We start from the raw sequence: 25,184 nt of genomic DNA on the forward strand, positions 1-25,184 counted from the left end.
AATGCTAAGATAGCCTAAAACATGAAATTAAACAAAGTTAAGTACGATAGCGATTATAACTTATTGTCAACTGAGAAAGCTTTTTCAGAAGTTTAATCTTGGCACTTGCGCATACTTGGTACTAAAGCAGGCTGGGTCACCGAGATTGGCAGTGAAGTTTCCGATTGTTAAAGTCTTGTTGCTGGGGAATTATTCGATTCATTAGGTGCCACTGAATGGAAAGGGACAACACTAAAAGGCGGAAATGCGAAAGGCGGAAATAAGCCCGGCGTGAAATGGCGTATTGTCCGCAGAAGTAGCGATTTAATGCCGATGTAGAAAACGCGGAAGTACGATCTTGGCGTCCATATTGTTTAACATAGCGATAACTTCATCATGAAAGAATGAAATGCTGCAACATGGAAAAAGGCGGAAATGCGATTTTAAACAACAACTCACCGCCGAACTTACTTTTATGTTGAAATATCATTGAAAGATATTGTTTAGAAGCAATTGTGGGGTCATTAAATACTTTGACCGTTTTTATTCCACGGTTATTGGAGTAAATTTCGAAATTTTAGTGGAATTTATTTAAACAGGAAAAAGGCGGAAATGCGATTTTTAACAACAACTCACCACCGAACCTACTTTTATGTTGAAATATCATTGAAAGATATTGTTTAAAAGCAATTGTGAGGTCATTAAATATTTTGACTGTTTTAATTCCACGGTTATTGGAGTAAATTTCGAAATTTTAGTGGAATTTATTGAAATAGGAAAAAGGCGGAAATGCGATTTTTAGCCACAACTCAATACCGAACATTTTCTTATGTTGAAATATCATTGAAAGATATTATTTAGAAGCAATTGTGAGATCATTAAATACTATGACTGTTTTAATTCTAAAGTTATTTCGACTTATTTCCGCGCTTCCGCATTTCCGCCTTTTAGTATTGCCCAATGGAAAGCAGTCCCCATGCGTTGCTCAAGCGCACGCCCCGAGAGTCGAACCAGTTTGTTGAATTGTTGTTTGTAAGTTATTTCACTACTAGGTGTCACAGAATGGAAAGCAGTTCTTCAATACGTTACTCAAGCACACACCCTGAGGCTCAAACTAGTGCTGCTTCATCTTGTTAGTTTTTTCATGCACAAAGTGTGGTGCTTAACTAAATTAAACTAGAATATTGAGTATTGAGGCAGACGTACAGTTCCTACTATCTTGTTGAGTTTGCGACACAAAGCAACATTTTCTCAACCCCTTTTGTGTTCAGCATGTATTGCTTTCGCTGTGATGGTCAGAAAAAAAAATTAACTGATAAAAAAATCTGAAAATTACAAGCGATTTTGGTTTTTCATTGAAATAGAATTTCATCAACTTTTTTTTTTGTCCAAATCAGTGTTGCCAGATCTAAAAAAGCGGAAAAGCCAGCGATCGGAATTTCATTTCATTGAGAGAGAGAGAGAGAAACCTTTTATTTCGTCTGTTGCGACAATAGTACGGTACAATTATAAACAATACGAATAAAATAGTACCATAGCTATCTAAATACCACAACAGACAGGAAGCAGCGAAAGACTATATCAGTCATCGAGTCAGCTGCTTCCCAGTTCTTAATGTGACAAATGTCAAGCATCGGCAAATTACGTTGAAACAAGATAGGCTGATGTTCAGTAATATTAATGAAAGAAAAAAAAATCATGTGCTGCTGCGATCCTTAAGTGAAGTCCTGTGGTTTTATTCAAATATAAACTTTATTCCGGGTGATTAAAAATAGGAAAAACTTTTGAAATCAATAAACTCTTGTAGCAAGGGCGTTTAAACTTCAGTGCAACCAAGAAAAGTTCAAGCCAATAAATAGTTCAAGGCTACGAGTAAAAACATTTTCAGTAACAGTATTACAATACAAAAATAATCACAATTTAAAAAAAAGGTATAGCCTAGGCCTATTGTTCTGTCATAAAAGAAATGGCTGAGTGACTCTCAGTGGTACCTGTAATTGGGAATTTGGAAATCGAAATATCTTTATCAGCTTTACTTTACAAAGTAGATATTAACGACCTGTTTTAGCCAGATCATGCGAGTTCGCTGTGGTAATACCGAATTGCACTAGGTTTCGAAACACAGTTTTATAGTCATGTGCTATGACTAATGGTGTTGAATGTTTTTTTTCGTTTTTTTTTCACTCATAGGCTATTATTATTATTATTTATTTGCAATCAGACTCAAAGTCCATAGAATTCAAATTTTTAACAGTCATCACACAAAATATCAGACTAACACAACATCAAGCAGGCTACATCAAACAACGTACAAAATACTGTTGTAGTGAATATAAAATGTAGAATTAATGTAGTAATCAGAAGACATAACATTGCGCAAAAGTAGATTAATTGATCTTTTGCATCGTTCTACAAATGCATAGCAATTTCAGGGATATCTAGAGAAGGGGATATGAAGGCTCGCAGCGATTGTCTTATTCTCATGACACTACCAGGGCGGTAGTTTGTAGTGCTTTAAACATGTAGTTCTTTTTAAAATCGTAGAAAGTTTTGTAGTGCAGCTGATACAGTAAGCTACAGAAGACAGTTAGCAAATGTTACGTAGAGCATATTTAAAGAATACCTGTTTGGAAAGACAGTTAAAAAGTTGCTTGTAAGCTGTTTTTTTTTAACAAAGCCTTTGCAGTAGGCTAGATGTAAAGCAAGTATATTGGCAGTTGAATTAACAAGTAACCATGAGCATGCTGTGAATATCCAGGCCTGATGCTAATAGCGCAATGCAAGTTATCATAACAAGATCTATTAAACTACTATCGGTGCCAATTGTCATTTTACGATAAACACAGGTTATTTACGATAAACAAAAGCCCTTCTATTGTCAGACGTAATAAAAGCCTTCGTATCCCCTACTTTAGATATCCCTGAGCAATTTTACCTTAATAGAGCATCAAATGTTAACACGTCGTTTTGTACCTGATACACTCTAGCACTGTCGCATCTCGACAAATTGTGGATAATTCTGTACGAGTCGTTGTAAGCAACTCGTATGCGATTTAAAGTAGAAGTTTTATAGTTACACCATAGTTGCGAACCATACATTGACATACAATATGATTGGTACATTACATTTTTAACTTCGGTAGAGCAATTTCCAAACTTGGACCTAAGCTGATTGGCAGCGACATAAAGAGATCGCACTTGCCTTTTAATATCTGCGTCATCACTGATGGTAGCCTATCATCAATCAGTATAGGCCTACCTAAATATTTCACTTGTCCAACAAATTCAATTTGTGTATTGTACAGTCGCATGCATGGAGAAGTCAAAACTTTAAATTTGCGACATTGATGGACCAATCCAACAGTTTTGTTACAGTTGAAAATAATGTCATGTCTAGAAGCATAGGATTCACACACATCTATGAGTTATTGGGTATCTTTAGCACTTGGACTAAATACACACAAATAGACTTAATTTAAATTGCACATAGACTTAATTTGAATGCAACAAAAACCTTCTGCATGACCATCTCATCAAAAGAAATAACTCCAGTATGCACTATCAAAATACAAAATACAACAGTCTCACAAGTAAATACTTTCAACTATCTGGGTTCTATGGTCACTTCGAATGGTCGATGCTGGACCGACGTAAATAAAAACTTCGAATGGTCGATGCTGGCGTCCTCATCACAACTATCAAAAAAGGGCAAATGACATTTATCGGGCATGTCTAGTTGTCTACCGCAAACGCGGAATTGAACACTCGGCAATGATGGGGTGATTTCCTGGTCAGAAACACCAGGGGCGTCCACGTTTGGAAATCTTCAAAAATCTTTCAACATGGACAAACCAAAATTTTGAAAACCTAATTAGAAGTATGGACAATCGATCGTTGTGGAGACTCACGGTAGCCGACGCCTTATTCAGGCATGGCCGATGATGATGATGATGATGATGAGGCTATAACTTGTTAAAAAAAAATTCACTAGCCTATTGTTTCCTCTTTTTTCTAAATTTATAAAAAAATTATTGAGGTGTTGCGACCGTGCCATATTTTAAACTGATTGTCCTGCTTTAGTATCATGCACGTTATAACGTCCGCGTTTTGTCGATTCTACCTTTTTCTAGACCTCTATGTTTGTCATAGGCCTATATTGTTTGTTCGTTGTGATGGTCAGAAATACAAACAAACTGACCTTAGCTGATGTTGTTGATTCAACAAATTTCACAGCAATAACGCCTAATATAACACAGAAACTTAACAAACAGCAGTCTCAAACCAAACAAAAGAGCATAGCATCTTTTCACATATAAACTAGGTGGGCAATTGCCCACCTAGTCCCTTTGCTTGCCCCCCTAGCCCTTTCTTTGCCCCCCTAGTTTGAAACTAGGTGGGCAATTTTTAATACTTAATTTTTGTTTAAGTTAGATCCAAGTTTTATCCAAGTTAAAGAATGAACAGCTAAATGGAAATCTTCAGCGTACATTTAGAACTTATGAGCCTACCTTTGACCTTACCTATAATATCTTCAATGTTCCATTCAAGCAGATTAATTACCAATTTGTATTGTGAGTACCTCAAATTTTGTGTGAGATTCTAAATGTCTGAATTACCGAAGTTTGTTTCCTGATTTTCATCAAAATAAAATACCAGCTCTGTAGAATCATCTAATTCTGCAAAGATTTAACTCATTATCATATCTTGGCAGTTGTGTTTCATAATATAGCATAGCCTCCTATCTTTTATTTTTTATTTATTTATTTGCATCAGACTCAAGATGGTCCATATTACACAATCACACATAAAAAGTAGAAACAAACCAGATACTCAACTCCGAAGTGCTGAGTCGTAATGTAGGGGAAGAGCGGGACCTACGAACCGATTTTTACAAAATCTCATATATTTTTTGTTTAGTGTCTAAGATTCGTCTCAAAGTTTACGTATATCTTCCTACCTACAGTCTCTATACTTTCATGGACTTTAAGCATGTTCCGGTTGAAGCGGAAGTCCCTAGAGCGAAAAATATAGCGTCCTCCAAAGTGGTTCATACGACCCGCATGTGGAGGGTCCTCTAAGCCACTTGAAAAAAACATGCAGTTTTTTCGATTTTCCATTTATTTAACAGTTTTATGTTGTGCTGTTGTCATGCTACTGCAAGAAATGTCAAATGAGAAACAATAAATGTATGCGCTCATCGGAAAATCTCTCTGTTAAGAACACAGATGATTTTACTATCAGCACGAAATAGTCCGTGCACAAAGTTTAATTCGCAATCAGCAAATTGGACAAACATGACTGTACTTCATTCATCACCACAAACTTGTTTATTAAAAATTGTACACAGAGAAGTCAACAGGTATCAATTAATTTCTTTGGATCGTGTCGTTGACCCAAAACAAAATGGTTTGCAGGTCGCTCCAACAGGGAGGTTCACAGGTCACGCACCACATGACCGGTAATTTTTTTGCTTGCAGCCCAAAATCTGAACTTTTAGTCTCACTCAACATAGCTAAAAACAATGCTAATTTATCGCACATTAATCACTTATCACTGAAAGCCATCACTCAAGTCACTGAAAGACATCACTCAAGTTAAAAAACTAGAAACAATTTTGTACGACCTCAAAAATTTACAAAATTATGTCAAAATCAGCAACGACGTCTCCTGTCCACACCCCAGCACAAAAAATGACGTTACTTCCTAGGAAAACCTAACGAAGCGTGTCAAAGCCAACAATATTCACATTTGGCACTAAAAAGTTGTTTAAAAAATTTTACGGGGGTGGTTCGCAGGTCACCTCTGTTCACAGGTCCCGCTCTTCCTCTACTAAATACAAAGATTGATAATAACAGTCTGTTCGCGTTAGTTCATAAATCCATTGATTGGAAGACAAGTTACATCGGGTTACAAACTGGTATAATTTTTTACGAATGAGAGCTTCAAAAGTTGTGGTATTGTTATCAACGAATGCAGGGGTGATGCTGCATCGTCTCTGCAGATTAAACAACATTCTGTAACAGTTATTGTGTCCAACACGTAAGCGATTACTACTGGATGAAAGATAGTTGCACCATAGTTGACAGGCATATAAAGGCATACAATAGGAACGAAACAACACATTTTTAACAGCAATCGAACATTTGGACAACCTTGCTTTTAACATGTTTTCAGCACAATACAACGACCGTAATTGTCGTTTCATGTCTTCATCATCGGATAGAAAGTCGTTAATTATTACTCCTAAATATCATAGTTGTTTCTTTTTACTTTAGTCAAGAGACCTCTGCAACAAAATGTTGCTAGATTAAATTTTATTACATTATTATTTATAAAATATTGTAGGCGGGAATGAATATAGGAATCAATTATGGGTCTCAAAAGTTTAGTTTAAGTATAATATGCCTTTTTACCCACAATTTGCCTGAGAAATCTGCATTTTTAAGCTTACATGTTTTACGCTCGGGAAAGTGCCCTTTTCCCATCATTTACGCGCGAAAAGTGCCCTTTTTAACATAACTCTCGCGCTAAAAGTGCCCTTTTTTGAAAATTTGCCCACCTAGTCCCAATTTGTGAAAAGATGCTATGCAAAAGAGCCGCATAAAACTGACTTCAATGATAGTTTCTTACGGAGAGGCCAATTGAAGATTGGAGGGTGGCTCGTTTTTGAACTTTTTTTTTAAATTCTCTCGGAGTAGTAGAGAAATGGTGCCAATGAGTGAGAAAACGCTCATGACAAAATTTGAGATTCGTATAAAATTGTCTTCAGCCTCCTCATGGAGCTCAAAAATCGAAAAATGGGGTCAAAAGCGCAATTTTTTCAAAAATATTTTTAGTTTGGGTAGATACAATATTGTTTAGATATATCTAATTAACCTAAGAAAAAAAAATTGGAGTCATTTGAATTATTCCTTCATCTTCCTCACAGCTTCTGAAGATTTCCATTCTGTTGAAAATTTCGCATTTTTGTGGGTGGTTACATGATAGGGGAAGTGCGGGACCGATGGGACACGGGGACCGAAGGGACAGCGCGATATCTTGCCCCCTAGTGAATAATTTTTGGCAATATTAATGTTGGACACGAGATATGTATCTCGTGTTGCGCACGTGAAAGGAAAAGGATCTTGCTCAACTGTGTAAGCAATGGCGGCAAAATATTAATTTTAAGACCCTAAAGTAAATGTTAGCTATACGATTAAGAAAAATCTGTAGAAAATATCAGAAATAACATTGATTGACAATAAAGTTGTTTTAAATCAGTTATGTAAGAAGCAAGGTTTGTGTTACTAAGGAGTTTCAGATGTCAACAGTATGGACAGCAGAAGAATATTTCTCAAAATGGCTGATTGCGGGACCGATGGGACAAGTTGTCCCATCGGTCCCTTATAGGCTTTTTCATTTGTATTTTTTAGAAATATGCGTACATTTAAGAAAAGAAAGTCTGAAAGAGGTTTGTTTTCTGAAAGTACACTAAATGATGCTTTATCTGATATAAAAGAAGGGAAATTAACCATAAGAAGTGCTGCTAATTTGTATGGTATACCCAAATCTACTCTCCATCGTTATTGCAAATCCTCATTAGAAGATGCAAGGGTTTCCAAGTTGTCTGTTGTCACAACTCAAGTAAGCTTTAGGCTATAGTATACTACAATACAGATTGCATTTTCTAGATTTGTTTATGCTGTACGGTAGTTGGAGCATCATAAATTGACTAATGGCCTAATCTTGTTCTTTGCAAATTTTTTTCACAAATTGTACTTTCGTGTAGAATAGGCCTGTAGCTTACCAATTTAACGATTGATGCTGTGACCATTCATTACCGCAGGTTATTGTTATTAAATATTCAATTGCTTGTTTTACAGATTTTCACCAAAGAGGAAGAAAAAACCTTGAAAAAGTACTTGATCGATTCGGCCAAGACATTCTATGGTCTTGACAAATCGCAGGCAAAACGTTTGGCCTACGAATTTGCAGTTGCTAAGAAAAAAAAAATTCCAGAGTCGTGGAAAAATAATGAAAAGGCTGGCGAAGATTGGCTCCGTGGTTTCCGTAAACGAGTTGGTGGGATCAGTTTAAGGAAAACTGAGTCAACTAGTTTAGCAAGAGCGATGTCCTTTAACCCATGTAATGTAAAACTGTTTTTTGAAAATCTGAAAACCCTGTTTGATCGAAAAAAAAATTCTGCTGTTAATATTTGGAATTTGGATGAAACTGGAGTTAATACTGTACCTAACTCCAGACAAGTTTTGTGCCAAACTGGTATGAGACAAGTTGGACAAATTCGATCTGCTGAACGGGGTGTGAACGTCACCGTTTGTTGCTGTATTAATGCCACTGGTGCTTATATTCCCCCGGCTTTCCTCTTTCCTAGGGTCAATTTTAAAAATGAAATGCTACGTGGAGCACCTCCGGGAAGTCTGGGATTGGCCAATCGTAGCGGTTGGATGAAGTCTGATTGTTTTCCTACTGTCTTACGTCACTTCATTTCGTGCATGAGTGTTTCAAAAGAAAATCCAGGAGTGCTCAGCATGGATAATCATTCAAGTCATATATCACTTGAAGTGATAGATCTTGCTCGGGAAAATGGGCTGTCATTACTTACATTACCCCCGCATTGCAGCCACAAGCTGCAACCGTTGGACGTTGGAGTTTTTGGACCATTTAAAAAATTTTACAGTAAAATGTGCGATGAATGGCACACAGCACACCCAGGGCAATGGCTAACTATATATTACGTGGCAGAATTGTTTTCCAAAGCTATGATGAAATCATTCACTCCTGAGAATGTTACATCTGCTTTCAGGCTCACAGGTATTTATCCTTTTAACAGTGAGGTCTTCACTGAAGAAGATTTTTTGCCATCCACAGTGACTGAGCAAATCAGTAGCCCTTCGACCGGCATCAGTGCAGAAAATTCTTCACAAAAAGATTTGCCACTCACTTCCACGCATAGTGCATTTCCCGATACTGAACCACTTGATGTTCCAAGTGAATGCCCCACCAGCGTCAACCCTTGCTCTTCAACACCACAATCTGATACCATGTTGTTAGAAGCTGTTCGCTCTTTGCCGAAAGCTAAGCCGAGACAACCATCTAATAGAAAAAAGGTTATTTCGGCGGTGATCACAGACACACCGCAAAAGCAACGGCTTTTTCCTAGACGAAGACTTATTAGTGATATTTCGTCAAGCTCAGAAGAAGAGGAAGTGAAGCTCATGGATTCTGAGGATGATTCCAGTGAAATGTTTACTGACTCGTCAGATTCGGTTTGTGAAGAGTCAGTCTCAGAAGTGCATGTTGGTGATTTTGTGATTGCCAAAGTTCATGCTACAGGCCGAAATGGCAAGCCAAAACATTCTATTGGAAAAATATGTAATGGTCCAGGCGATGACAATGACTGGGAAATAAGTTTTTTGGAGAGGTCGCGAAAGATCAAAAACGGTTTTGTCTTTCCAAACAATGAGGATGTTGCTTCAATTTCTCAAAAAGATATAGTAAAAAAATTATCCTTGCCACAACCAGTTTCTACAACAACACGCCTAAGCGGCATTCTACGTTTCTCAGAGAATGTTTCGTCTGTATAGACAATCTACACATGGATATTGCAATTGCTTGAGAACAATAACGAAAGAACTTGACCTTTCATGTTGATCTTTCACTTTTAATGTAAATAAACCAATTTCAGTTCTTACAATCATTTTTTTGTACTTCTTTTGTGCAATTATAGATGTGTCCCATCGGTCCCATCGGTCCCATAACACTGTCCCATCGGTCCCATAGGTATGGGACCCATGGGACAACCAACAACATTGATAAAATTTCGAATAACTAATTATAACATTTCAATAATTTTTGCATAATACCTCGTAAGTCTCTGGATCTACAAACTATGAAAAAATGGAAGACGTAGCATTTATATTGGAGTCGCTATTAACAAATGAAAAAACCTGTCCCATGGGTCCCGCACCTACCCTACATAATTGCGTTAGACATTTTGCCAACTATAAAATGTCATTGTATTTCTCTTTATAGACCTGCCCTGAGCTGTGCGTCATTTTTTAATGAAATTGGGTTAATTGGTAGGAAAAAGTGACGTCTTTTATTTGAATTTACGTCACTGACGAAGTTTGTAGTTACGTAACCGCAAACAAAAAAACCAAAAACAATTTTCTGCAAAATGCAAAATTTTCAGAAGCTGTGAGGAAGCTGAAGGAATAAGTTAGTTCAAATGACTTCAATTTGTTTTTTAGGTTATTTAGATATATCTAAACAATATTGTATCTACCCAAACTAAAAATATTTTTGAAACAAATTGTGTTTTTGACCCCATTTTTCGATTTTTGGGTCCCATGAGGAGGCTGAAGACAATTTGTTACGAATCTCAAATTTGTCATGATTGTTTTCTCACTCATTGGCACCATTTCCCCACTACCCCGAGAGAATTTTAAAAAAAGTATAAAAACGAGCCACCCTACTGAGGATGTCAAAGTTGTGAAAGCAGGCAATTCAGCTCAGTTTGGTTTTGAATCTTTATTCTCGTACTGACAAAGCCTTGATAGGTTATTCCTGGTTTATTAGAAGTCTGCTTGTTAAAGTGCCTAGCGTTTCGCATAGCCTACCTGTAGACTATGAGGCTCTTGACGCAGGGCCGGTTACCGAGATTGGCAGAGTGAAGTTTTTCGATTGTTGAAGTGTTGTTGCCGGGGAATTATTCCATTTACGAGGTGCCGCTGAATGGAGAGCAGTCCTGAATTGCGTTGCTCAAGCGCACACCCCGAGAGTCGAAGCAGCGCCGCTTGATCTTGAAGTTTCTTCGTTCACGAAGTCACGCGCTAACAAACTGAGATATCGTAGCTGACTGTTTGGAGTTGAAAGAGAATGTGCATTATCAACTGCTGTGAAAATCAAAACTCTGCACTGACTAATCACCAGTGGCGGCTGGTGCTGTTTGTGAGCGGTGGGGCTCCAAATGACTTCGTGGGGGGGTGTCTGCCCCCATAAAAAATTGAAAAATCGCATTAAGTTTGGTGCGTTCTGAGCATGTTTTTACTTCAAATTTTGAAAAAAATGCATTCAAACTTTGTTGAAAAGTTGATGTATTCCTAAGCTGTATTTAAAAAAACTAACAGTAGCCTATTGCTTTGGAGACAAACTTTAGCCTGCTAGTATTGTGCTTAGTCTTGACTAGCCTAGTCGTTGCATACAAGGTTCAAGTGATTTTGAGACGCCCTTTTAGCACTTCCTATAACCTGTTGAATACTCTAACTCTACAGCTAACACTTCTACATTCATGGCTCATCGCTACTCTGCGAAAGAAAGACTAACTTTAAAAATAATATTTTCTAAAAGATATTTAATTTTTTAAAAATAAAAAATAATAATTTTATTTTTTTTTAAATTGTAATTTTAAAAATATAAGATTCTATTTGAATAAGTTTATACTGATGAAGCCACACTTGTGTGGCGAAAGCTTTGTATTTAAATAAACCGATTCTTCTGATTTGGTGGGATATTGTTTACTTTAATTTATTTAACTTTAAAAAATCTGTAAAGTGATTCGGTTAGGTGGAGCTGTTTCCATGCAGCCCCAACAGATACAAAAATTGCTTATAAATACCAAGAGAAAATCAGAGCGCTTGAAATCCAGAATCTCGGGCTGCAAAGAAGTTTGCCCAAAATCGGTGTTGCCAAACGAAACTTTTAATATTTTAATTTTCAATCCGCAATTCTTAAGTAAAAAAACCGGGTCGGACAAACACAGAGGAAAACATATTTTTCTTCTCTTTCTTTCAGGTGGGGCGAGCCACCACTGCTACTCACTATATCTATAGCCCCCCAAACCGTAATGTTTAGTCTATAATATATCGTCAGCTATCCGGAACCATGCATGACACATTCTACCGTATACGTCACGTATGAATGACTACAAACATAAGTGTTGAAATCCGCTGACTTTGTTTATCAAAAAGAACTTCAGTGCATGATACGTACAATACAGTTATCATTTCATATCGTGTCATATTTGATCATAAAAAGTCAATTTTACATCATAAGCTTATAACATTAATACAATACTGTATAGGCTGCACTGCGTAATATAAACTCAAAAGTAGTTTGATTTTTAAACATTATTTATTTAATTAACATTTCCATCACCTAATTGAAAGATTTTGCCCCCACTAGATTTTTTAATTTTTTTCTGGAAAGTGTTGTAATCAATATGGTGTTTCAGTAGACCAACTGTGGGTAACGTTAGTTGTGTAAACTTTAAAGTTACCACTCACTGTGTGTAGAAAAGTTTCTGAGAAAATTAAAATGAACAAGAACTAGTCCGTCGTGGGCCTACAATCACTTTTTGGGAAAACTTTATCTTGTTTGGCGGAAATGCAAAGTTTATAATTATAGGCCTATAGCTACCATCGTGTGTTAAATATTCAATAAAATGAGAGAATAAAACTGTTAAAGTTACTTCACGTTGGTTGAATAAACCAACGTTGGGCTCTGGCACCACAGGTAGGAGAATCTGAAGCTACGTTCAAACTAACAGTTTGAATGTTCAGCGACTAAACAAGCAACATAATTCCCAAACTTTCCGTGAGAAAGTTTAAACTTTAGTGAAAAGATGGTCGATGATAGAGACGAATCCTTCCAACTAACCGAACATTTTCGTAACTTAAGCTTCAAAACCTGGATTTCAAAATTGAGATTCTTCCACTTAAGAATCCAGCACAGACAAGTACTTCCTCTCAATGATCATAGGCAGGAGTTTATGCCTGGAAGGTTAACAAAAAAATTAATGTCATCCCAATGAAAACACACCACCGGGATGAGGTGAGACAAATTGACTTGGATCATAACTAGGATCACCTACAGTCATAGCCGTACGAGACCAAACCATTTTGGGGGGGCAGAACGTAAATTTGCCCAAATGTGCACGCTTTTATAGAAATTGCCCAAATATAATGTATGCGGTGCATGATAACAGTGAAAAAATAACATTACAAGATCACCAGCAGTGGTGTAGCCAATAATTTTGAAAGGGGGGTTTTGACGGTGTGTTTCGCTTATGGCGACACCCATCAGCGAGGGGTCTGGGGGGCCTCCCCCAGAAAATTTTGAAAAATACTTTGAATTTGGTGCATTCTGAGAGTATTTTCAACAAAACTATGGTCATGAATGTTCTTGTAAAATAGTGCTGTCCGGTGGCATAGCATAAGGATAAGATCATGTTTTCTTTGGCATTTTTCGGAAATAAAGCTACAGTTCTCTATGTTTCCTTGTTGCTAATTCCTGGCTGAGATATTTGAATGTTTGGTAATGGCAAAACTCGCTCTTTGCAATACCCAACCCCTCCACACCCCTGGCAACGCCACTGATCACCAGCTAGCTAGAATTTCTTACCAAAGTAATCAAGATAGAACAACTGAATTCATCTTTGAAGATACCTTGCTTGTGCATTGCTCGATGCTTCTGCACTTTGGCATGGTAAGTAGGAATAACAAATATTGTTTTACACACCACAAATAATAAACAACCCCACTTAAATATTCAGTTGTGATGTCATAAAACACTCAGGAAAATAAACATTGCAGGAAACCGGCTCAGGGTGACCATGCAGATTCAGAAAAAAGTAGCCTAACTAACAATAGAGAAATTATAATTAAATGTAATAAAACACAGACATACTACTTCTGTTCAAATAAACTTTGTTCAATCAATTAAAGTAGTTTTGATGATACGAATTTTAGTAAGTTACAAAAATAAAAAGGTCTGGCAGCACTAATTTGATGAGAAAAATAACTAAGTTTAATATATTCTAAGTTCGCATACAGACGGTGACGTAGGATTCAAAGAACCAAGTTAGCTTAGCAGTACATATTTACATTGATTCAATGTCTGAATATTGAATAATATTCAATCATCGGATTTGCAGAAGGCGTCGTTGGATTTTCAAAAAATCGCCGAATAGGTAACTCGCCGAAAAAGGCTCTCGCCGAATAGGTAACTCGCCGAATAGTAGCCGAACCTTTTATAAAAGTAACCAAACAAAGCTAAGCAACACCTTAACATTACTTTTAACAGGTATAACATGTTTTTTGTTAAATGTTATGATGTTGCTTAGCTATGTCCGTTAGTGGTTGAAAAAGTACTGTGACCTCCTCACCAGAATTGTTTTATAAAAGTAGGCTATTCACCAGATTTATATAAATTCATATTTTGTAGTTGCCTAAATCAAGATGATGCATTTATGGATAGTATGAAAAAAATTAAAGACTTTGTAAATTTTGATGCCGAAGCAACTGCATCATGCCAGTTTGGGCAGTTTTATAAATAGACTATAATAAGATAATTTCATATTTTTTTGTTGCCCAAATATAAACGATACAGTTATGTAAATGGGAAAAATTAATGAATTTGTTCATTTTGGGGAAACTGTCTCACGCTAATTTGGGCAGTTGCATAAACAGACTAATCAGTTTCATCAGATAATTTCATGTTTTCAGCTGCCCAAATCAACACGATGCATTTGTGAAAATTAATAAAATTAGCTATATAGCAAATTTTGCGTTTTGATTTGGGCAGTTTCACAAAAGTAGGCTATTGGAGACATATTTTGGTGGCTGCCCAAATTGGCATGATGCAGTTGGTTAAATGCATTTCGTACTATAGTTTGATCACCATGCAATACAATACATCAATACGGGTATGCCAAATGAAAATTTTGCGGCACATTTCTTGTGCAAATAAGAGGCTGTACTTAGTTTGATAGGTAAAAGATATTAATTTATAGTTTTTCTTAATTCATGCAATTTTGTAGCTTTTTATATAGCAATTTTTGCCCTAATAATTTCAAGATTTTGCCCGAATTCGCGACGTTTTGAAACAACAGGGGGGGCGGCTGCCCCCCCTGCCCCCCTGGCTCGTACGGCTATGCCTACAGTGGTATTTTGTCGACCATTGTTTTGGGATTTCTCACACTCATTTAACAAAATATTTATTATCGCATTGCTGAAACCTCGTATGAAGGTTAATACTCTGTAATATTTCCAGAGACTTCGATCCATTTACTCAGGTGGAGGTTGAAGAGTGGTTGAAATTTTCACTTGTCTTTGAAATGTTGTTTCGGTAAATTGTTTCATTCACTAGAGGACACTGCATGGAGTGATGTCCTTAAAGTGTATTGCACAAGCGCACACCCCGAGAATTGAACCAACTTTATTTGATCCTGTCTTACAAAACTTAGTCTATCTGGCCACATTAAAGCCGACAAAACACCTGATTGGGAGCAGGAGAAGGATGATCAGTGGAAAGATCATCTTGAGATAAAAAAGGTCTGCAAATCCAAACACGGCTACAATGATGAGTTGGATCATCTGGCAGAATGTGAACAAGTGGAGCTTCCGTTGCGGCACCTTCCTGACGTAATGGTTGGGAGGGTACGAGCTCTGCAGACAAAGAGCATTGTAAGTCACTAACAGAGCAATGCAACTTTTGTGCAAGCACAATTTTCTTCAGATTACACAAATTAAATGTGAATGATCAAAATATACTACTAACCCCCTCAGTGAAAATGAGCATCATTCTGTCGAACATTTGGTTCCCAATGAAAGAGGACAGACCGAGGTAGAGGAATAAGCCCTAAAATTGAAGTAACTTAGTCAACAAATTGAATTAAATCATACTGCTATAAATTTATCTAGAATACTTTCCCAAGGCAAATATTTCAAGAAAGCGTAGATTCTATTTCTAGCCTTTAAATTTACAAAATTTACCTAATGCGCACTAAAGCAAATTCAAGCTTTGTTTTATAGCCCTTCCGGCATGCATTCCGCAAAGCTCAGGACAGGTCATGTAGCAACTGCCGGACACGTTTTTCATGTGTTCTGAGTAAAACACATCGCAAATGTTTCATTTAACAAAGACCAGCCACTTCCTACCTGCAGCACAGGGACCGGGATGTACTGAAGAACGTGAACTATCAGGAGAGACAAACCGATAAGCACGTGCGACAGGATCGCGGTCATTCGCGTCTCGCGCACTTTTACTATCCTGAAGATGAAGAATGTCTCAATTGGTAACTGGTACAATTTTGTAAAGAAATCAAATGAAAAGCTAAACTGAAGTTGTTTTGTACTTCAAGAGACTTCTATCCATCTGCACAGGTGGAAATGGAAGTTATTCGTTGATATTGAACAGTGAATGCAACTTCTACTTGTAAATGCAGTGTTGTTATCATTAAATTATTCCATCTACTCGGTGCCACTGAATGGAGAATTGTCCTTGAAATGCGTTGGTGCATCTCGAGAGCAGAACCAGCGTTGTTTGATCCTTGCTTACCAAAGCAACGCACTGAAACAACCGTCTTTCCTGCAAAGTTTTTGCATCAAATGTAAGTAGAAGATTTTTCCGTAAAATTAAAATTACTCAAGAGAGGTGTTGCTTAGCAGTAGAGCCGTGTCAACCGCATCCGTACCATCTTCAAGCCGGGGACACTGCCGACTAAGGGCCCATCTGTAGCCTATCCAAGTTTTGGCAATTTGAAAGGATGCAAGCTGGAAACACTGCTGCAGAAGTTTGATGCTCAAAAACTCATTCCACACAATCACACAAGGTCTCTCAATAAAAACAGCACTGTTTGGCGGTATCCGTTATTATCATATTGTCCATTATTATTTGATGTTATTATCATAACACAAGGAGCTGCTGAGGTTTCATTTTACGAAATTTGTATGACTTGATTTGGTCAACTTCATGTCCTGTCGATGTATTTTTCTTGGGAGTCGAAAATTAAAGCAAATCTTGCTGGAAGACAGAGCCAAGTTCTCAAATGAGAATATTAATTTACATCAATGCAACGCAACTTACTCATCGTGAACAGTTCCAACGTTGGATACATGTTGTTCGACATCAGCCAGCGCTTTCACGTGCAGTGGGGAGTGGGGCAGAGCAGCGTGGACCCATGGAAGAGTAAACACTGACAAGATGAGGTTTACTAGTCCCACCACCAGCAAGTCCCAATGGTATGCCGGTCCCTTCTTCAACCTGAGTATGAACCAATCAAATGCGAGCATTCGAACACAACAAAAATACTCTTATTTCGTCATAAAATATTCTTTAATACGTAACAAGACGTCATGACAATCGACAATGTGTGGTTTTGATGACATAAAAAATGAAAAAAAACAGAGTCATGCAGCCCTGGTGCTGTATTGGGATTTGCAAACAACAAACTCACTTGTTCTGTGGAGTGTTAACTAAAGCTGCGGATACATTTTGATCGACGAAGAACAAGCAACTAAGACACAAACCCAGCCCCATCGCCCCAAGGTGGGCCAGAGCTGGTAAACTCCCCACGTCAGGGACTGTGAAGAGATCTTTATCGGTGGCAAACTTGAACCGTTCAACTGCAAAATAAACTTTTTAATTTTAACGCTGCTCTCAATACTGGCGAGTTGTAGGTACACAAACACAGGATGCTGCACACGATAGATTGCGAGTTGGTTATTATTACAGAAGAAAGCATGCATCTTCGTATGCACAGGACTCACGTGAGATCGCGCGGAAGAGATAAGACCCACAGAAGGACAGCGCCACTACAGCGATGGGGAGGGCATAATCGGCCAGAATCTCCCGCTTGGTGGCAGAAAGGAACTGCCTGTTTAAACAAAAGACAAAGATGCTGTCAAACGCTTTCCATCACAGTAATGATGATGTCACAAACGACGAAATGATGAACAATATAGTACAAAAATATAATGCACAACCGAGTTGGATCAATCTACCCAGACAGCCACTTTATCTGGTCTAGATCCTTACCAGATCTGTGCCCGATAAAGTGACTGTCTGGGACAATTGTAATTGAATGTAGTTTACGAAGATGTTCAATAATGATATCCAGAAGCATTGACAGGGATTATCCAGCGTACACTTTTGCATTCGAAATGATTTTTTTAATTGAAAAACTTTTTAGGAGTGGGGGGGGCTTGGATACGGAAAGAAACTCCACGTCACCAAATTTTTTGTAATTGCCTTGAAGTGGGCTGTTTTGCATTCAACCTAGCGTCCAATTTTTTTCAAGACAAACACTACGTTATTCTTTTCCCTCATTTTTAATTTTTGTATTTCAAGAGTGATGCAATTACATGCTTTGGCGGAGGCCTTTTTTATTGCCAAATTATTCTCTGAAAACAGCTCTAAGCTTATAAAAACATTTACTTATTTTAGTTATGATTACGCGTGCGGTTCATTGGGTTGAGTAAGCTCAAGCTGACTACGTCGTCTACGTAAAACATTATATGCGACGCAATAGATTGAGTTTCGCTTTTAGCACCATGGACATTGTTAACTTTACAGCGAACTCGCAGCATCAGACTAAAATAGATCGCTTTTATCTACATTGTGAAGATTACATGTGACGTCGAGAGTTACATCACTTTTTTTTCAATACAAAATCTGTCCAAATGAGTAAACTAGTTGGTTCAAGCCAAAAAATTGTCGTCAATGCAAGCTGACTATGGTAGGCTAATCTTAAACATAACTTACCGGTTACTGATAGCAAATGGATTTTTTCAAGTTGTTTTTGTTTCGATTTGAAAAATATTTCGAATGCCCCCCTCCCCTATTGAGAAAATCTTGCGTACGCCACTGGTTAGAGCTGTGAGGCCGAACAAAATAACGCTTTTCATCCCACAAAGCGTCAGAATGACGTACTACTTGTATCTACTTACGATTCATCGAATTTAAGGAGTGTAAGTCCCAGCCACAAGGTTCCCAACATGAGGAACAGAAACAAAACAGAGTTTTCCGGTCGGTAGCAATAACTTTCAGAAACACATCCGTTTGGTAGCGTTTTGGAGCTGCCACTAAGTGTTGCGTTGACCAATGACGTCACGTTGGACAACGACGTCACGTTGGACAATGACGTCACGTTGGACAATGACGTCACGTTGAACAATGACGTCACGTTGGACGATGACGTTGCATTGAGAAATGACATTGCATTGGGAAATGACGTTGCATTGCTCATACCCATAGCAGCTGATGAAGCAGAAGATACCAATTAGTTTGATGTGGCCGCTTTAGCGTAAAAACAAGGTCAACCTGCTACTAATATTATCCCCCAGTGGGATTATTGTCCTGCAGAGCTGGCAGTGACCAAGTCATATTTTCGCCAGGCCTCTTTTTTGTGACGTCACTTTCTTGTGCTAGGTTTATTTGTGGAGTTTGGTAAATTATTCACCAAAATAAAAACAAAGAGACCATCCGCAGTTACAACTACAATGCACAACATTTATCAAACTACAATCAACACATACTCACTTGCTAGATCGCTCGACTCGAAGTGGTAGTTCTTGTCGAAATCTACAAAGAAGTTATTGCTGTCATTGTTCGATAAAAATAGATCACTGTCACTTTTTGTGTGTTATCTACATTTATTCTTATCAAGTCTGATAACCTTCCATGATGCAAACTTGTAATGAATTCCATCACTTTAAATCATTGTTAGATAAACACTGAGGGTCGTTTGCTTTTGTTTCATCTCACGTTGTTCGATTGTTAACGGCTTTGATTTATAAGGAAGGGCTGTCATCAAATAGAGCTTGGAATTAACAAGTAAATTTGAAAGAGGAGATATTTTGCTCTGGGCAAACATGTTAGCAGATTCCAGTCACCAAATTAATGAAAAAGTAAAACCTTTAAACGTTTGCAACCAAAGCGGCTTACCAACAGATAGGCTCAAAATTAGACTACTACGTCTTTTTATTGTAAGTCGCTTAACTCAAACCATGTGCTTGTTCTACAGTAATTCATTATTGGTTTGATTGCAAACGTAACAATCAAGATGGTTTCATCACAATTTGTGAAATCAACAAAGCTTTCATTATCTCACTGTATACAGTCGCCTTGATTGCATCCGCAGTAAAAGCCAGAGCGATAAAAAATCCAAATATTTCTTCTGTGGATCTGTAAAAGAAATGAATCGCTATTAACCTACAATGCGTATTATTTATTTAACTTTCAAGTTAAGCGCAGTAAACTTGAGAAACGAAGCTATAAGTCAGGCCGCCCTCAAAGCGCTTGGTTGTTGCGTCATAATTGAAGAATTGCAAATGAGAAAACCAAAACAAAACAAAAAAGAACTTTGAAAACAATAACGAAGTTTTATATAAACAACCTATATTGGAAATTGACGCCAGCATTGAAACCACCTTTAATGTTCCGGTTGTTGCAGTTCTCATATGTTCAAACTTTTTTATTCGCGAAGAGTGACGGTCACAATATTCGCATTGTTCGCTAAATAGCGGAGAAGGTCGCCACTCTTCGCGAATAAAAAATGTTCGAATGTTCAAACGACTGTTCAAAATGTTCAGAATGTTCGAATGTTCAAACGTTTTTACTCGCGAAGAGTGGCGGTTAGAATAATTGCACTGTTTGCTGAATAGCGGCATCGCTAAATAGCGGAGGTCGCCACTCAATGCACGAAGATGTTGGAGATGCAGCAACGATCTCACCTGGTCGAATACTTCATCAACTTGCTGAAGTTGAAGAAAGCCTGAAGTGCAAGAAAGATGCTGTTCCATATCCCAGTCATCGTGTACATGGCGCGGAAGTCCAATGAGAAAGTGTTGCTCACCATCATTATGACTGAATAGTGAAAGTTGTTTAGTAACTAACAATGTATACATGCAACTTCGTTATAATACAGTTTAATACAGACAAGGCTTACTAAATTAAAAACCTTTTAATGTTTTCATCAGCGAGATACAGATTTAATTTCTGGTATGTTTATTTTTCTGCTAACTAATTTTATTATTAACAATTCTTATTTGAAGGAACTTCGCTGTTAAAAACTTCAACATCACTGTCAACAGGAAACTCATGCAAGTCCAGGTAAGCCCACACAAAGGCGAAATAAATAAATCCGCTTTCAGCGCAGCGGTCTAATAGTTACATTTGCTCTGAAGTTAATGTTAGATTGGTTTAAAACATGGAAATTTTTATATTTTTTGCTTCTTAAAACATCCATTCCTCGTTGCAAAACTAATCTTGCGACAACTCCATGTTCACCTCTCAACCAGCTTCTTACCTTTCACATAAAGAGCAAGAGGAGCTGTTGTCAAGAGAATCAACATCGGCTGGCCACTGAAGATAGCAAAGAGCATTCCGCCAATCGTCTGTGAGACAATGCATGACGTCACCCCTAAAAAGTATCGATTGTTTCGATTAAGGAAAATTGAACAAAGATGCTTTAATCAAAAAAGAGCCCAAAATTTAGCTGAACTCACGTACAGCAAACGTTACTGTCTATCTTCATATTTAGTGCTATAAATGAATGAACATGTATACTGTATATAAAAATAAAACAATGAAAACTATTAGCACAACAAAAAGTGCTCAATGCTCAGCAAAAAAGAAACATAAAACATATATAAAAATAAAACATATATGTAAACGCTACATCAAATATAGCTATTACTTAAAACCTCTACAGCCTATTTCACCCTAAAAGAGGGATCATCAGAAGGTCCTGAATAGGTCTCAATTTGTTCTGCTTGGCATTGAGCACTTTTGGTTGTATTAATAGGTATTCATTGTATAAAAACGTTATGTTTTCTGCATTGACAAAATCGTGCAATGATTTCCACAACAACATCTCGTTACGAAGTGGAGCTTTTCAGATACTTTTATTTCATATGCATAAGAAAAATAAAACCAGTAATGTAAACTGATTATTGATAAAATAAAAGGACCTGACCAGAAATCAATGCAACGTTGCTGTCAAAATTTATTAAATTTGTTCAGAAAACATTGTGGTGTCGGTTTGCGCGAGAAGGTTTCCTTGAGAAGGAGAAGTGACGCGAGAAGAAGCGCGTCACTTTGAGCTTTCTTTCACGTGAAAAGTTACTTCTCACCGATGGTTCCGTTTGTATTCTTCTCGTAGAGCGTCCCGAACGCGATGTCTGGGAGGAGACAGGCGAAGTAGAGGAAGAAGACAGTAGCCACCAACTTATGGATCGTGTTCTTACCGACGAAGCCTGCCAAGTTCGGACGTCAGCGAAACGTGGCACAAACTCAATTGATCAAAACAACTTTTACTTTATGTTTCTATATTGTTTAAAAAGGTCAAATTTACCAACTACCAAACACGGAATACATGAAAGCAATTACGTGGCTTTGTTCCTTTTGAGATGACGTTCTTATGATTGCTCTCTCGTGCTCAAGTCGTCTCATTTTGAAAATATTTAGTTACATTTTATTTGTAGTTTGATTTTCTGAATTTAAGCTATTCCGAAAATTGCTTTTGAAACGTTTTGACTTTTCATGACTTTTCTGTCAGTCACTTTGGTAAACCACATTGATGTTACTATGACGTCATACCGTCTTTATAATCGGACCAATAGTGAGGCAACCTTCTCTTGATGTCGTCATAGACTCCCCGACCAAATTGTAAAAATGAGTAGTCCTGAAAAGTCATAAAAAAACACTCAGTTCAAAGTATCGCTAAGAGAGAAGCCATTTGGCTGTACTCTGACAGAATAAATGATTGACAACAGAGAGGTTACGAAATTTATGAAACAAAACATTTGTATTAAGATTTCCTTTTAATAGGTTTAACAGTGAAGTTGTTAAAGCGGATTGAAAATTGGTATCGTTGAACCAGATGGGTCAGCTAATGAATCTCTGCTTTAATGAAATAATGAAATCAAGCAAACGCCGGTTCAAATCGCCCCATGAGCATCTGAGCAACGCAGTTGAAGTATTCCTCAACTCAGTGGCATCTTATGGATGGAATAATTTACAGACATTTGTCAACAAAAGGGAACTCTACGATCCTAATCTCGCTAACTGAGCCTGCGTCAACGGTTTGGCGCCTATACGAGTATGTGAACCTGCCAGAGTTTACACATTGTTTCGTGGTTGACCTGTGATCGCGAGTTCGGTTCCCGGATAACTCACCTCCAAATCGTCTTCATCTTCCCGGAACATGTCTCCGTCTTCATGCATCGAGTCATGGCGCTGCTTCTTGTACTTGTTGCACTGCTGGATGAGGACTTCCTTGAACGCATCCTCCGTGTCCGCTTCTGTCAGCTTGTATCGGAAGGAAGAGTTGAGCATCATGGAAGAGAAGGTCCTCCCAATTTCCACTGCGTTTTTCGTAAATTTCTTGGGAAAAAAAGTTTTATTTAATAAACAAAACCTCCTCTCGCAACCTACACCGGAGTTAATTTCCATAATAATTCGTTTGCTGGTTTGTCTTAACTTAAGAGATGTAGTATTTCCATGAGCATTTATAAAAAATCCATTCCGCAACCCTGCGGTTTGCACCAGTAAACAAAAAGAGACAAAATATTTAATCATAAACAAATGCAATCTAGCAACCACCCGGCATCATAATGCAATAACGTCAAAATAAAATAAAAACTACGAACGTTTTCGGCCATACCCATGTTAGCCCTTATCAAGTAACAAAATGATTGATGCTATGCACAAATTGAACTTACATAACTGATCTATAGTAGCCTACACTGAATTGAAAAAAGAAGAAATGCACAAAAATGAACCTGCAAGGCAGAGGAGAGGCAACATCAATATTAAATTCTGATTGGCACAAAAGCAACACAATTAATCCTAATTTGCGATACAACAACGCACCCATCAGTCAATGGGATCTTTTTTGGTGGGTCTCACCTATGACATCAGGTATTCTGTACAAAGTGAAAATGGTCAGTTGTGATGACTTGTAGATTTATATTTCTAAACATCTAACTTACAATTGACAGGTGACAATATTCTCTCCCTCTTTGGAGCAAAATGGAGAAAAAGAGAGAAGATGGACAGCCGCTGTTAACTCTAGGTTAGATGTTTCGAACCACAAACCTACGATCCCCTTCCAACCCACCTCTTTCTGCGGCGCTATCACCGCGATGACGAAAGTTACTTCTTCGCTTTTGTTGCCAAGATTCAGCGGATTACGTAACCGCGCTATGCCCACGTGACTTCGTTTTAACATCGGAAGCGAGCACCTGTCATTGTGATGTCATGTTGAGTTTGCATTACGTTGCTACCGCGACCAAGTGCCACATTTGTCACAGTGTCATAATTGCTACGTTGCAGCAGTGACGTAGCACCATCTGGCGCTCTTTGTTGTTCTTGGATATTGGTAACAATTGTCGCCCTTCTTACATCAATAAACTTCCAAAAGTACAGTTTGCTAATGAAAAATTTTTCCACAATGCCAAAAAATATTTTTGCAAAATAAATACGAAGGAAGTATACATTGGAAAGCTCGTTACCAATGTAGATCTAACATAGGCAAGCTTACTGCATATAAGTTAGTATTGCAAACAATTGTAATTCATACATCTAAGGCTATAGGCTAATTACTTTAAAACTTGGTGTCAGCTTTTATGAAGAGTTCAAGAATCAATTCATCGAGCATTTACAAACATACTTTTTATAGCAAATCACGCTCATCAGACAAGATCGCCCATGCAGACGACTTACGTTCACATACAGTCAATTTTAATTTTAATCTCATTAACTTAAGTTTGGAAATACTTCCAACGTAGCTTGCTTGTAGAAACGCTCACTAAAGAAAAAATTCCAAGGCAATAACAAATACGGGATTGATTCACATAAGCAATATTTTATGTTTCTTTGGCATATCGTCACCCTCATAACAAAATTGCCTAACTCATTTTTTTAGCTTTTGAGAAAAACACAAAAAACTTCCGCAAAGATAATGTTTTTATTAACGAATTTTTGCAAAAAAAGTAGCCTACAGTACTTTAGTGAGTGTGAAGCGTCTTGAGCATTTTTCCAGGCATCACTAAAGTTAAAACCAGTGACTTGGGCTGAAAATCTCAAAATTGTCAAAAAGTGAGTTAAACAGTTTTGTTATGAGGGTGACGATATGAAGCGTAGGCTTACAAGTCGGTTGAACAAAATAATCTCTAGTACGAGTTAGTTTAGAAAAATTCGTGTTTTTGCTTTAAAATTCTAAGCGCTTCAATTGCATCATCGTGTGAAAAGCTTTGTGACTCACAATGCGGTTACCCAGGTCTCCTCGTAGTCTGCTCCTTCAGGTTTGTATCGGACTCCTTGGATTGTCTCCCTCAAGTGGTCGACTGAACTAACTGAAATAACGGATTGTCATTTGACTAATGTCCTTAATCTTGAAAAATTTACATTAGGAAGATTGC

General features: G+C 37.6%; 1 protein-coding gene across 1 annotated transcript in view; it reads right to left on the bottom strand.

The window, feature by feature from the left end:
* Nucleotides 1-11,908: 11,908 nt before the first annotated feature.
* Nucleotides 11,909-25,184, bottom strand: part of LOC145773942 (solute carrier family 4 member 11-like) — a 28,501-nt gene continuing 15,225 nt past the window's right edge. Inside the window, exons 8-24 of the mRNA XM_082585065.1 lie at nt 25,028-25,118; nt 23,882-24,005; nt 22,939-23,145; nt 22,360-22,444; nt 21,894-22,016; nt 21,068-21,181; nt 20,493-20,625; nt 19,871-19,944; nt 19,300-19,341; nt 18,708-19,017; nt 17,529-17,635; nt 17,216-17,384; nt 16,846-17,022; nt 15,918-16,029; nt 15,538-15,618; nt 15,256-15,425; nt 11,909-12,752 (exon numbers count right to left, since the gene is read on the bottom strand). Coding sequence (XP_082441191.1) covers nt 12,695-12,752; nt 15,256-15,425; nt 15,538-15,618; nt 15,918-16,029; nt 16,846-17,022; nt 17,216-17,384; nt 17,529-17,635; nt 18,708-19,017; nt 19,300-19,341; nt 19,871-19,944; nt 20,493-20,625; nt 21,068-21,181; nt 21,894-22,016; nt 22,360-22,444; nt 22,939-23,145; nt 23,882-24,005; nt 25,028-25,118 — 2,177 coding nt within the window. The 3' untranslated portion in view covers nt 11,909-12,694. The remainder of the gene's footprint in view (nt 12,753-15,255; nt 15,426-15,537; nt 15,619-15,917; nt 16,030-16,845; nt 17,023-17,215; nt 17,385-17,528; nt 17,636-18,707; nt 19,018-19,299; nt 19,342-19,870; nt 19,945-20,492; nt 20,626-21,067; nt 21,182-21,893; nt 22,017-22,359; nt 22,445-22,938; nt 23,146-23,881; nt 24,006-25,027; nt 25,119-25,184) is intronic.

This window comes from Aplidium turbinatum, chromosome 7, assembly GCF_918807975.1.
Source record: "Aplidium turbinatum chromosome 7, kaAplTurb1.1, whole genome shotgun sequence".
Classification (NCBI taxonomy): domain Eukaryota; kingdom Metazoa; phylum Chordata; class Ascidiacea; order Aplousobranchia; family Polyclinidae; genus Aplidium; species Aplidium turbinatum.